This window comes from Apium graveolens, chromosome 8, assembly GCF_009905375.1.
Source record: "Apium graveolens cultivar Ventura chromosome 8, ASM990537v1, whole genome shotgun sequence".
NCBI classification, from domain to species: Eukaryota; Viridiplantae; Streptophyta; class Magnoliopsida; order Apiales; family Apiaceae; genus Apium; species Apium graveolens.
In genome coordinates, this window is record NC_133654.1 from 131,746,993 (window position 1) to 131,758,550 (window position 11,558).

The 11,558-nt window shown below is 31.9% G+C and overlaps 1 protein-coding gene across 3 annotated transcripts; it reads right to left on the minus strand.

The window, feature by feature from the left end:
• Positions 1-5,986: 5,986 nt before the first annotated feature.
• On the minus strand, positions 5,987-11,040 carry LOC141677610 (uncharacterized). Of its 3 annotated transcripts, none has more exons than XM_074483614.1 (9): positions 10,689-11,040; positions 10,555-10,602; positions 10,372-10,419; positions 7,774-7,906; positions 7,606-7,682; positions 6,709-6,816; positions 6,559-6,629; positions 6,332-6,422; positions 5,987-6,250 (listed from the first exon to the last, which is right to left on the minus strand). In XM_074483614.1, the coding sequence occupies exons 1-9, from the start codon at positions 10,947-10,949 to the stop codon at positions 6,140-6,142; spliced, it is 948 nt and encodes a 315-aa protein (XP_074339715.1). In that variant the 5' UTR covers positions 10,950-11,040; the 3' UTR covers positions 5,987-6,139. The 3 variants fall into 3 exon arrangements, with proteins under 3 accessions (XP_074339715.1, XP_074339713.1, XP_074339714.1); XM_074483612.1 differs by having other exon boundaries at positions 10,555-10,614; positions 10,689-11,036; XM_074483613.1 differs by having other exon boundaries at positions 6,709-6,810; positions 10,555-10,614; positions 10,689-11,032.
• Between the last annotated feature and the right edge of the window lie 518 nt (positions 11,041-11,558).

Here is an 11,558-nt window from a genome sequence, read left to right on the forward strand (position 1 = left end):
TTGGACCTACTGGGACATGCATGTGCTATGTGGACCTTGAGTATGTACAAAGTTTGAAGCATAACTGATGGAGATTCAGGATGATGTGGTGTGCAAAGTGGATGAGTTGATGATATGTGAAGCTTTTCTGGTTTTTCTTTTACCTTCCCACTTTGAATTTAAAATGGAAGAGGTCCCCCTGCAATGTAGTTAGAGCAACTCCAAGTGTTCCCAAACAGGCTCCTCAGTTTAATTAATATTAAATGAGCTCCTAAGTCAATTTATTTGGGCCTTCTCCAACAGCCTCCTCATAATTTTCTTATTTTTCTTTCTTTATTCTATTTCTAACAACGGTCACCTGCAATTCATATTTGAACCTGCAATTTTATAACAACTCTATTTTCAAACCTTTTCTCTTCTAATAACACTGAATTATCCTGAAAATATCTCTCTATCTCTCATTGATTCTAATGGATCCTCAAGAAATAGTTGAATATTTAATTCAAGAAGAGGAAGAGGAAGATGAAGAAATTGACATTCTTGCAGCTACATGGGCACAACTTAATCGGACGAGAAATAATAACATTGTACGCCATGGCAGGTCTGTTTTCAATCATCGTGTCATCAATCGTAACAGGACAGTAGGTCATCAACTCATATACCGTGACTACTTTAGTGATGATCCTACATATCCGGATTACATTTGCTGAAGAAGATTTCGTATGAGACGATCATTATTCATCCGAATACAAGCAGCAATAGAGTCACACAATCCTTACTTTGTTCAAAAGTGTCATGCAGCTGGAGTTCCAGGACTATCGTCACTCCATAAAATAATTGTTGCGTTGAGAATGATTGCGTATGGAGTACCTGTAGATTCATTAGATGATTACATTCGAATCGGTGAAAGCACTGCAATAGAAAGTTTAAGAAAATTTGTAATATCAATTAATGAAATATTCGGAGAGCAGTACTTGAGGTCTCCGAATAAGATTGATATCAAAAGATTATCCAAGGTTGCAGAGCAAAGGGGGTTTCCCGGTATGCTGGGGAGTATAGATTGTATACACTGGAGGTGGAAAAACTGCCCGACTTCTTGGCATGGAGCATTTTCAAGTCGTTACCACGAACCAACAATCATATTTCAAGCGAATGTGTAAATAATGGAGTAAGAAAAAATGAAGTAAACATGTCAGCTGCATCATAATATACTGCACTTGAAACTATATCAGCTGCATCATAACTATACATGCCAGAGTAGGTGATAGGTCTATAGCTGATGCACTTTAGAACTTCTTGAACCACATGTGTAAACTGTGCTTGCTGAAAACTAGAAAAGCCTCCCAGACTTGATAATTCATTCAACTACGAATTCAATATGGAACCACATATTGTAATTTGATATCCATCAGCAAACAAAATACATTCAGAACACGAAAACACAATCAGTTCTTTCATAGATACAACGGGGATCAGTTCTAGAACAGCAAGGTACAAAATCAGACTAGTTATCATGTTCCCAGGATATTAACAAAAAAGAACACTGATGGCGATCATGTTTATATAACAAAAATGCCTAAAAACTGCATCATATTAAAATGCATCAGGAAGTCGAACGACTACGAATTCTTTTAATGATTTCTTTCTTTCTTGAGTTAAAATACTCTTTTTCCATTTCCCCCATAGAACTTGTGTCCATGGCCATTAATTTTGCATCAGCTTCATTTTGTTCATGAGCTTCTTTTACCTTCTCGCGTTCAGCCTTCTCTTTTGCTAATATCATCATCTCCCTAAGATGTTCGTTCCTTTGTTTTTTGGATTCAAGTTGATCAGCTCTAATTTGTTCCAAAATGCTAGCTCCACCATCATCACATTCATTCTCTGATTTTTTTTTCTCCATCTCTTTTGCAGCTTTCCTCCCAACCGGCCTTTTCAGTTCCGAGTCCTCCAACACAACGTTTTCAGGAGTACATGGAGAAGAACTTGCATGACTATCCTTTTGCATGACTATCCTTTTGATTTTTTTTGGCTTCTTGGTAGCAAAAATCGCATTCCATTTAGGAAAAATTTTCAAAACATTCCAGCAATGCTCTAAGGAAAAGTTAGTGTTGTATAAGCTTTTATACATTTCTTTTGCACGGCTTACCTATTTAGTAATAGGAACAAGTACATCAACCATACAATTTTACTAAACTTGATTACACTAAACAAAATCAAGAATATTAATACCTTATCAGCTTCAGAGCAGCCACTTGGAGAACCTACTTGGATATAAAATCCATGAAATTTATTGACCCCGAGTTGAATAACAGACCAGCGATGCATCAATGAATTCCAAGTACGGTCAGATTGAAAATCCTTATGCCTAATAAAATAGTTGTGTACTCTTCCCAGTAGCTTCCATTAGTTTGATCAACACCAATGATAGGATCATATGACACATTTTGCCACGCCGAAATAAGCATATCATCCTCCTGCTTTGTAAAGCTTTTGGTACGAGGCCTTCTATCTTTTGTTGTTTGTGATGGAAAAACCTGGGATGAAATGATATTTTGTTCTTCACTTTGTTCACCACCATAACCTTGTGAAAAATATATATTTGGAGAAGGAGTTGTGTATTCATCATACAGCGGATAATCGGAGTTTAACATTATGGAGAAGGAAGGAACACTGTTGTCAAAATTCATCAAATTGTCATTAACCTTTAAGAAATAGACTGATGAGAAAAGTGAATAAAAGTGACAATAAAATGGAGGGAATCTGATGTACCAAAATAGGAGGGAAATGGTGACCCATTTGGGAGGGGAAATGATAATATACTAATAAAAAAATAGTTTAACAAACATTAGATACTCCTCAATAATGAGAAAAATTTTGAAGATCCTAAATATATAGAGAGTGATTAGGAGTGTGTTGGAGTTGAATTTTGTGCTATTTTTGTCAAAAAATGACTTAGGAGGATAATTAGAGGAACAGTTGGAGTTGCTCTTAGGACTCTTGTATCATATCATTGGTGAAAGAAGAAATGTGGATATATATGATGCAACTTATACTTTTCCTTACAACTCCTTTCAATATAGGGAAGAAATGTGGATATATATGATGCAACTTATACTTTTTCTTACAACTCCTTTCAGTATAGGGTTCCTATAAGCTTATAGTTCTATTTTGTTTCAAATGGTTTTTTTCAAGCTGGACTGAATTCATTTTTTAAGAGACAAAAAGGTATGTTGTATTGAAATAGCATTAATTTTGGATTGTCGCGCAGTATAAACTCAGTTTATTTCATAGATATCCCCACTGGTTGACACATACGTATATCCATAAATTACAACAATGACTCATGCTTTTGTGCTATTCATATTATTTATCTCAAAGATATTCATATAAAAACACGGGAGTGTTGTAATATAGTTATATAGATATAAAAATCTACAAGCTTAGTTCTACTACAGGAAATCGTTTATTTAATTTGCAAAATCTAGAGCAAACTGTTGAGAAAAAAAAGTTGTGACATGCATTGATTATAATGTTTTTGCTGGACATGAAATATTAAGAGTGGTTAATCTAAGGTGAACGAGTATAAATTGTTTTTCTAACAGAAGTTATAGAGAAAATTGTTAAGTTCTTTAATACAATATTTTGTTAGTAATAGTATTTTTTTTTTAAACATTCATTTAAATATCTTTAAATATTTTTAAATTAAATTTATAAATATAATAATTTAGAACCGCGTTCGCGCGTTTGTCCACCTAGTTTTTTTTATATTGCAAGACTACTCGATGAACTACTAAATATAAATGTTAATATAACTCTGAATCTATTTGTAACATTACTGCACCATTTTTTACAACTATTCTTATCATTTTCACAAATATTAGAAGAATTTTATTTGTTGAATAATTAAATAATTTAGCGCATCAACTATTAAATAATTAATCTTATCATGTATTTATGAACAATAATAATATATTTAGGGGAATATAAGGTAATTATAATATTTGATATTTATTAACTCAAAAAATTAAAAAAATAAAAAATAAATAAAATGAGAAAATTTGAGAGGCGTCACACAAACATGAGTATATTAATTTTTATATTACCGTTTTTTGTTCAAATTTTGGGTAATTTTAGTTTAAATTTTAAATTTAAATACCAATAAATTATCACTATTATGGTTTTTGATGCACTTATGTGTTTTGATTTGGGAGGAAAGAACCTTTATCAACTTCATTTCTTTATAAATTCGTGTCAGATTTTAAAAAATCAAGGGGAGTCGTAAATAAAAACTTAAAAAATGGTTTAAACTATAAGTAGGGCTGTCAAAAAAAATTGAAAAAATTGATATTTATTTGAAAAATTTACATTCATATTTATAAAAAAATCGAATATAACCCGTATCTAGAAGACCGGAACACACATACATTATCTGTATCGGAATCTGACAATTTCGGATGCGGATATAAGCATATTAGTACCCGATGCGGATATAAGCATATTAGTACCCGAAAATATCTGAATCCAAAATGAAACATATATGATATTTAAATATTATATATGTTAACTTAAAATCCGTGCGATACACGGTTGTTTTAAATAATTATTTTATTATTTTTATTTTATATATATTATTAAATTTATTTATGACCAAATATATTTTTTATTAAAATTTAAAATAATTAGGCATGTGAAAATAGGTAAATAACTTTTTTAAATAATTAGAATCGTCTTTAATAAATAAATTTTAAATTATAATACTCTAAAACTAAACAATTCGGTCATAAATTTGTGTTACTATTCTATTATTGATTCAAACGATATAAGGCCTAGTATCGAACTATTTAATAACTTTATATTGATCATATTTTTATTATTTTTCTAACTAAATTTCAGCCATCATGTTTATACTACCTCAGGTACCTCGAGTTATTATATGAATAAAGAAAAAGTAATACATAAAAAGAATAGCTTGAATCTCACAATGATTGGGATTTATAATCCACCTAACACATACCAATAGACTAATATCATAATATATACCATCCTCATTCATCATTCCCATATAATAATACTTAGCAATTTGCTCTTTAATATAAACTGAGCCAGTTATCATTAAATCTAGATCGAAGCAGTGCAAAGTGTAGTGCAAAGGGTCGGAGGTCGAATTAAGAAGCTGACATTATCTACATTGATTGGGGAAGAGGGTTCAAAATGTGTATATATCCTGTAAGAAGTAGTCTTTTTATAATACTTCAAACTTAATTTGAATTAAAATATAATTTAATTTAAATAAGGTTAATTATGTAAATACAACAAGTACCCACAGACCGATTACCAAATTTTTAATGTTCCGTTTATTATAATATAGTAAAGATGTACGTGATTATATATTATTTAAAATTTATTCTATTAACTTTACAGTGTATGTATATATATTTTTTCATTAAATAATAAATTTATACAAATTTAATATAATAATAAAAATATTATAAACATATATAAAATATCAGTTAATATTTTAAAGATAACAAAATTATACTGAAAATATAAATAAATAATTAATTTTTGAACTAAAATTAACTTAACTCACATTTTAACTCTTAATTCAATTTTTAAAATTTATTTTTATGTTTTACTATATTTTGAAATTTTAAAATATATATATATATAAAATAAAAAATCTGATCAAAAATGGAATTCAAATCCGGATATTATCAATATCCGTATAGTATCTGTCAAATATGGATTCAATCCTTTAAGAGTTCTCGGATTCGAATTCGGATTAGATACGAATTCCAGATACGAATATAGCCCTAACTTAAGATCCAAAGTATTGGTCAACAGTATTTATACTTTTATCACACTAACTAATGAGAAGCAATTATGTTGTCAGAAAGCTATATTATCCTTATGAAGCAACCACAGGTGATTTTAGCAAAAAAAAAGGAGGCAATTATGTTGTCAGAAAGCTATATTATCTTTATGAAGCAACCACAAAAAAAAGGAGGAAGAGGCAACCACAAATGAATTATTAAAAGAGTAACAATACAAATTGTTTGGGTTCATAGACAATTTTTAGTTCAACTACCCATTTTCACTAATAAATTATTCAGTCTAGGAATTCACAGGCAAAGCTGAAGTTGTAAGGCGCCCAGAAGAATTACTTTGGTTCGGACTTAAGTTGTCCTCCGAGTAAGACCAGCCCACCAGCAGTGAATGCTGATAACACAGTCGACGTATAACAAACTGCCAGAAGGGCTCCTCTTAAAGACTGCATCCACACACATTTGTAAGTACAAATTAAGAGAGCAAAATGAGTTATAAGAATTTAAGTTGCTTTTTGTCAACGCACCTTGGCAAGCAACAGGGCATTTTCATTAGCATACTGCAATGAGCTCTCTGGAATGCTTTGAATACCTTGGCTTAGTTCCCATGAAAGCAACCTACATATGTATAAGGTTGCCCCTACTTAATGATGCACTTGATTTTGATGATGAATACAGATGCGGCTTGGAATCTAGGTGTGCATTCTCAACACACACAAACACATCCCTGAATACACATTACTCAGATATTTACCCAAAAATGAAGGCAATCAAAGCTCCTATGTAGGCTTTATCTGCTGTTAGTGCTACCTGAAGTTCTCCAAACTGTAATACAGATATCAAGAGTATTCAGTTAAGATTTCTGATCTGATGCATGCATCATAACTGCAGGAAAATTACTTACCTTGAACATCCTAGTTTCCTGTGTCGTCGGTTCCTCGTCTGTTGCACTGGACACCAGGTTTGCTGATAAAACTTTTCCTATCATGATCATAGCTTCGGCAATCTGATCCTATTTGAAGTCATTCAATGAATAAGTGGTATCACAGAAAAGTTCAAAAGTCCAAATCAGGCAATTTAAAGTACGAGTTGAATACCAGCCCGGTATGTCCTAGAAATTTTAAGTAAATGCAGTTAAGGCCCACTTCCCATCCATACTTAAAAATTTAATCATCTAAACTCTAAATCTTCTCTGAATTTAAATCTATCGAGTATTATAGTAGAATATACAATTTAGCTGAAGGGTGTAACACTAATTTCCCTTTTATATTCAAGCCCTTTCCACATTAAGAGGCTAGTACTGTCTTATAATTGAAACTATTTATTATATACATACCATATGTGTTAGAGAATGGCCATTCTCTAACAATATGTACAGCTCAAGACCCGTTCATGACTTGAAATGCAGATTAAATCTCGTAAGCCCATATATAGTTTATGTGCATTGATTTGCTTATATGTTAAGCTTTCCTAAAAGTGGCTTTCGATAAATTTTACAACAAGGCTTCCATTTTAAATATTTATGAACCTATTCTGTACTTGGGTATATGTGCTTTAAAGCAAAGGACGCATGTAGAACTTGCTTATTATACCTACGATGCTCGAGTCCATTATTCTCTAAGAAACTTAAAGTGATTCCTATAATATGTGAAGACTGGCGATATGAAATAAGCATAAAAGCAAAATATTTGAAGGTTATTATAGGATCATGATGATGTTTATTAATAGAAAAAATATGATTGAATGCAAGCTTATGTTGACTCTTAGCCAGTTAAAAAATAGTAAGTATTGTGGAGATGACCTTCTGTAGTTCACCATCTCGATACTGGCCCATAGATTGAAACCTCCTTCCAGAAGATAACAAGCGCTTTCCAAACGCTATACCAGAATTGAAATTAGTTTGAACATAAAAAAGATTCTTACATTCTTATTTTAGTATCTGAGTCAAAGGAATCGGTTTTGTTATTGCCTGATTTATTATTGGCTGATGCAGAGACAACTAACATAGGGAGTTTGCCGACCAGAGTGGTGGAAGTTGATGTGTCAGCTGCTTCCCATGCTCTAGTTATGTTTAGCAAAGTTTCGCCCAGCTCTAGACCACACTGAAAGGAAAAATCATAATGAACAATATCACATGTGAAATAAAAATGATCAAGAATATTCTGTAGGTGTACCAGTACCATTAGATACTAGGTAGGTGCGGATTTGACGACTGTAGGCTATACATGTTTAATAACATAGGTTACTGCTTGTAGCGTAATTTAAGCAATAAATGAAATAAAATATATAATTTAATTTTCCCTATTTAATCTCTAACCTTAAATATATCATATTAGGGCTCTCTCCGTTTTATACATACTAAACATTTTACTTGTCATAAAAGACCAGCATCTTGTATCAAAAAACTAAATCATAAAGTTACCGGAAGCCTCTGGTAGTAACACCACAGAAGCTTTCTTTTGCCCAACAGCCATTACACCAAGGTGGCTAAATTTTTATGCCTCGATCACTGTGCAATGATTTGGATGGTCAACTTCTTTGAATTCTAGGGAGAGATCAGAGACATGGACCAAGAAAGTAACATCTGGAATTCAGATGATACGAAATTACAGAAGAAATGAAATTTGAGTAGTCTGACAGTTTACTGCTCCACGGGCATACTAGTATCTACTGAATGAACACTTTTTTATACTGTTTACAGTTTCAAAATATTTCATTCGGAGGAGAAACTGTGTGAAATGGAAGGTTGTTACAAAGTAACACAGATGTCTGTAGTCTAGTCCGACCTTTACCGTTTCAACTTGTCTCACAACACAAAACACAGCCATGACATACATGATACGTCTAACTGGGAATACAGGCTTTCTTACATGATGTCACAACATGACAAGTAATGTTGAATTAATAGAATCAACAAGTTTTGACAAGTAAGTTTATATCCATGTAAATTTGATTAAACAGGAATAAGGGGGAGAAATTGACCAAAATGCCACTTTGGAGCGAAAAATGGTCCAAAATGTCGCTTCTTAAAATTATGGCCCAAAATGTCATTTCACCCTGTTACATCGTGTAGCGTTTGGAAAACAACCCAAAACGCTACATGTAGCGTTTTGCTTCTTTTTTTAAAAAAAAATTTAATACTACAAACGTTACTTCAAGTACCGTTTATGGTGCTTTTTGTGTTTTTTTAAGTTTTGAGGTTCTTATGGTGTGTCGTTTTGAGGTCGGAAACACTCCTTAATATTACGTTTTTAATATTTATTTTTAAATTAATATTTTTAAAATTAAGAGTATACCCTAATTTAAAATTTTTTAATCTTTTAGGGTTCAATATTTCCCTTTTGGATTTTAGAAATATTAGAAAATTAAATAAAAGACCCATCCAATATAATTTTTTTTAACATTTAAGGGTTTAGGGCCAACCAAAAAGGTAAACACTAAATTAAACAATTTTAAAATTTAAGGGTGTAATCTAGTTTAACAATTTTTAACATTTTAGGGTTCACCAATCCCCTTTTGGGATTCACAAACAATTTAAAATATTTTTTATTATTTCAATATTTAACAAATTTTTTATTTGGTTTTAAATTTTTTTTAATATGTGTAAAACGCTAGATAAAATAGTATTTTGGGGTTAAAATGCTACATGGAGTTGTGTTTTGCGGACCAAAAGCCTACACGATGCAGCGTTTACAAAATAAGAAAAAATATTTTTTTTAAAAAAAAGGCAAAACGTGCCTCTATGTAAGGTTATATGTTTAAAAAAATATAAAAAAATGAGCTAGTACAAAACGGGAGACGATCCAGCGTTTTATCAAAACTGCATATCAAGATTTTGTACGTTAAAGGGACATTTAGGACCGACCCGCCAAGGAAAGACCTAACTGGCGAGCACATTATATTAGTATATACGGGTGATGGCCCCAAATATCACTTTTTTTATTCAAATGGCCTTCATTTTCACTTTCTGAATAATTGGCCCCAAATGTCACTCCAAAACGGAGTTTCGGGTGGAGTTTTTGTTATTAATGAAAAACGCGATTTCGTGTTCTGTTTTGATTTTTTTTTTCAAAAAAAAAATTGAAAACGCAACTTCAATTCGTGTTTATGCGGGCAAAACGCAATCTCAGGATGAGTTTCTCATATTAACTCATTTTGGATCTGCGTTTTGAATTTTTTTTTTTTTTGCATCTTGAGAAAAACTCGGTTTGAAACTGCGTTTTTACGAAAAACTCATTTTGAAACGCCGTTTTTATATCCATAAACTCAACACGAGACTGCGTTTTTTACCGAAACAATTTCTGAAATTGCATTTTCAGCAAAAACTCGGTTTGAAACCACGTTTTTCAAGAAAAACACGAAACGAAACTGCGTTTTCCTTTTATTTGAAAAATAAAAAAAAAAATTGTTATGGAAAAACTCAACACGAGACTGCGTTTTTCGTCTATTTTTAAAAACTTCACCCGAAACGCCGTTTTCAAGTGACATTTGGGGCCAAAAATTCAAAAAGTGACATTGAGGGTCTTTTGACTCGAGAAAGTGACATTTGGGGCCTTAATTCACTAACCTCGTCGAGAACTGGTCCCTTGGAAAGATCAAAAGCAGCATCATTCAGCTACAATAGAAAAACAAACAATCTAGTGTTAGTGTTAGTGTTAGTGTTAGTGGGTAATTTAAGTGAAACTAAATATTAGTAGTAGTATAAGGACATATAATTAATTAATTAATTAAAGTGGCACGACTGACTGACATCAAGACGAAGGTCATTAGGTAATTGCTTGAAATAATCATCTGGAAGCTTGAAACAATCCTGCAAATATTAGTTAATGATAATCAAGTGTATTTAATTAAATTAAATAAACACACAAACAGAAAATAACTTACAACCAAGGGTTGAAAAAGGGAGTTAGGGTCTGGAAGGGAGATGGGGGACTCTGATTCTAATTTTGAAAAGCATTTGAAAGGATGATGATGATGATGACGATGATGATATTTGAGAGCAGCAGTGGAATTGGAGGATGAGTGGAGGAGGATGTTTTTGTTACCATGGAATAAAGGAAGGGCAGTAATGGAATAAGAATGTATCAACGAGTTTAGGGATTTCAGGGAACAACCAGCGGCAGCACCCGCCATTATCATTATCATTCTATTCTATAATTTCATTATTATTCTTATTCTTTTTATTATTATTATTATTATTAATATTATTATGCTTTTTGTTTGTCAGCTGCAAATCATCCCTCTCTTCCCCTGCTAGCCGCATATACACTTATGTATATCAGGATAACTTTACATTCCCCGCCAAACATTTTTTTGGATACTCCTACATTTTAGTCATGGATAATCTATCTTCCTAAGTGTTGAGGGAAGTACTTACTCCCGAGTTTTTTAATGGAAATGAAGGAAGTATTTAGGAGGTAAAATACTTTCATCCTATTTTTCGAGTGAAAATTTTGGATCGAAAGATTGTTAAATTTACATTCATAAACATTTGTTTTCGCTCCTTTTAAAAACTTGGGAACATGATAATGAAGAAAAGTGAAATTAATTTACTTACCTTTAACTTGTTTTCGTTCCCTTTTAAAACTCGGGAGTAAGGGATAAATTATTTACATAGGGCATGGGGTTCCGCACTTCTCTTCATTATTTTATATTAACTTTTTCTATTCTTAATGAAAACCTAATATTTCAATATTTTATAACCTTAGAATAGTGGGTGTACAATACTTCAACTCTAATTCACATTCAAATTAC

What these genes read in the sequence shown, in the direction of transcription:
- LOC141677610 (XM_074483612.1), bottom strand. Translation starts at nt 10,949, where the DNA reads ATGATAATGATAATGGCGGGTGCTGCCGCTGGTTGTTCCCTGAAATCC. An exon ending in GAGATGGTGAACTACAGAAG is followed by an intron (nt 6,817 to 7,605) that starts GTCATCTCCACA and finishes GACTTCAAATAG; the next exon opens with GATCAGATTGCCGAAGCTAT. An exon ending in TTGATTGCCTTCATTTTTGG is followed by an intron (nt 6,423 to 6,558) that starts GTAAATATCTGA and finishes ATACATATGTAG; the next exon opens with GTTGCTTTCATGGGAACTAA.